This window comes from Branchiostoma belcheri, unplaced genomic scaffold (genome assembly GCF_001625305.1).
Source record: "Branchiostoma belcheri isolate BF01 breed outbred unplaced genomic scaffold, Haploidv18h27 scaffold255, whole genome shotgun sequence".
NCBI lineage: Eukaryota > Metazoa > Chordata > Leptocardii > Amphioxiformes > Branchiostomatidae > Branchiostoma > Branchiostoma belcheri.
In genome coordinates, this window is record NW_017803860.1 from 99,694 (window position 1) to 102,245 (window position 2,552).

At 48.3% G+C, this 2,552-nt stretch overlaps 1 protein-coding gene across 1 annotated transcript in view; it reads left to right on the forward strand.

Annotated features, from left to right (window-relative positions):
- LOC109471710 (keratin-associated protein 5-5-like) overlaps positions 1 to 2,077 on the forward strand; it is a 3,309-nt gene extending 1,232 nt beyond the window's left edge. Inside the window, exons 3-4 of the mRNA XM_019771052.1 lie at positions 954 to 1,076; positions 1,819 to 2,077. Coding sequence (XP_019626611.1) covers positions 954 to 1,076; positions 1,819 to 1,993 — 298 coding nt within the window. The 3' untranslated portion in view covers positions 1,994 to 2,077. The remainder of the gene's footprint in view (positions 1 to 953; positions 1,077 to 1,818) is intronic.
- Positions 2,078 to 2,552: the final 475 nt, after the last annotated feature.

The following is a 2,552-nucleotide window of genomic DNA, read 5'->3' on the forward strand; positions in this document are numbered from 1 at the left end:
TGTGTGGGTGTGTGTGAGTGTGTGAGTGTGTGTGTGTGTGTGTGTGTGTGTGAGTGTGCGTGTGTGTGCGTGTGCGTGCGTGTGCGTGTGTGTGCGTGTGCGTGTGCGTGTGTGTGCGTGTGAGTGTGTGTGGTGAGTGAGTGATGAGTGAGTGAGTGAGTGAGTGAGTGAGTGAGTGAGTGAGTGAGTGAGTGAGTGAGTGAGTGAGTGAGTGAGTGAGTGAGAGTGACTGCGGCAGCTGTGGGGAGTGAGTGAGTGAGTGGGGGAGGGAGTGCGTAAATGAGTGACAAATACTGGCGTATTACTATCATATTTTTATTCAGTTTTGTATGAGACTCTGGTTCGTTATACATATCTGTACCTCTCGTGTATGTATCATATATTTTGTACCTTCTTGTCGGATAAACTCATAAGGGCTGGGCCCATGAAGCGCAATACACAATAATAACGCTTCATTCATTCGTCCATTCACCTATACATTAGGGAATTTATAGATGTGTCAAAAAAGCAACAGAGTACGAGAGTGTACATGCATGGAGAGAAAACGGATCTGCTTTGCGTCATTATGTTTTCACTAAACATCAGCAGAATTATTGACTACAAACAGAAAAGGATTGAAATACCGTGGAAATACCGTATTGACGCCCGCAAGGATTTATGTAAAACGTCCGACGTTTACACAGACTTGCAGTGAGCAGCTTCTAGTCAGGTCTCCTTGGCTGTATATTTTCCTTTCCATACAGCGGAAAAAATTAAACTAAATCATCGCTTCATAATGAAACAAACACAAGAAATGGGTTACTAGTATCTGCGTGACGTCACGGAAGCGGTGGATTGTTCATTCCTTGACAAAGACTGGAGTTGTACAGTCGAAATTTTAATTTCTCGTGTTGGCAATTGCAGTCCAAACTTGCTTCATAATGAGATGAACTTTCAAGATAAAATCTTTGCTTCATTGTTTCCCACAGGTGCGACAAGCGGTACGTGTACGCAGGCGCGTCGTTCTGCTGGCTGCACAGTAAGTGTTTCGAGCTGCGGTGCCAAAAAGTCGCGCAGGACGCCGCACTGGAGTCCAGGTGAGAAACATGCAGGTACTGTACTTACTAGTAGTGTTCTCACGGGTTTACAGGCTTTCGGCAGTAGTGTTGGCCCATGCAGCATACATGTGTGCTGCGGTACTGGAAAGTTGCGCAGGACGCCGTACAGGGGTCCAGGTGAGACACCTGTAGGTACTACATTTGCCTTAAAATGTCGTGTTCAGAACCGTGCTTTATCCATGCTTAGGCACGGCCCTAGGGCCACGTTCTATACTAAGTTGATTGTTTCTCCTTCCCTTTCCCAGCCCGACAGACGAGCCTTACTGCGGAGACAGCCGCTGCGACAAGCACCTTGAGGACGCCTCCAGCTGTCCGTTTGACTGTTGTGTATCCAGTATTACCCAGTAGCCTATCTAACATCTATTCAGCAGTAACAGATATGTCTGTTTCTCCTTTTCCTTCCCAGCCCGACAGACGAGCCTTACTGTGGAGACAGCCGCTGCGACAAGCACCTTGAGGACGCCTCCAGCTGTCTGTTTGCCTGCTATGTATCCATCCAGTATTACCCAGTAGCCTAACATCTATTCAGCAGTTACAGATATGTCTGTTTCTCCTTTCCAGCCCGACAGACCAGCCTTACTGTGGGGACAGACATTGCGACAAGCACCTTGATGACGCCTCCAGCTGTCCGTTTGACTGTTGTGTATCCAGTATTACCCAGTAGCCTATCTAACATCTATTCAGCAGTAACAGACATGTCTGTTTCTCCTCTACTCTCCAGCCCGACAGACCAGCCTTACTGTGGGGACAGCCATTGCGACAAGCACCGTGAGGACGCCGCCAGCTGCCCGTTTGACTGCTGCCCACTGCGGAACCCTGACGAATGCCGACACCCGTACCACTGCAGCAAGTGTCCACCTCTCTGCTGCGCCGAGACAGGGTGCTGTCTGGACTAAAGACTAAATTGTGGCTGTCAGACGTTCAAAAATAAAATTTCAGAACGTGTCCATCTAGCTCTATGCCTGAATGAGTTAGGTTAGGATCAGACACGTATCCAAGAACGTAGATTTGCCGCAGGCACGGTTCTGGATAGTCTTTATCGTATCCAGGACCCTGCCTATCTAGTTCTATGCCTGAAAGAGTTAGGTAAGAATCAGACACGGTTCTGGATAGTCTCTATCCGATATCCAAGACCGCAGATTTGCCCCAGGCACGGTTCTGTATCCGCACCACTGTAGCAAGCGTCCGCCTCTCTGCTGCGCCGAGCCCGGCTGCTGTCTGGACTAGAGACTAAATTGTGGCTGTCAGACGTTCAAAAATAAAACATTATCGTATCCAGAACAGTGTCCATCTAGTTCTTTGCCTGAATGGGTTAGGGTTAGGATCAGGCACGGTTCTGGATAGTCTCTATTGTATCCAGAACCTTGCCTATCTAGTTCTATATCTATCCAGAACCGTGCTTTATCCAGGCCCTTAGTATCCTGAGGGGCCTGGTAGAGGCTAATGTATAGTGGG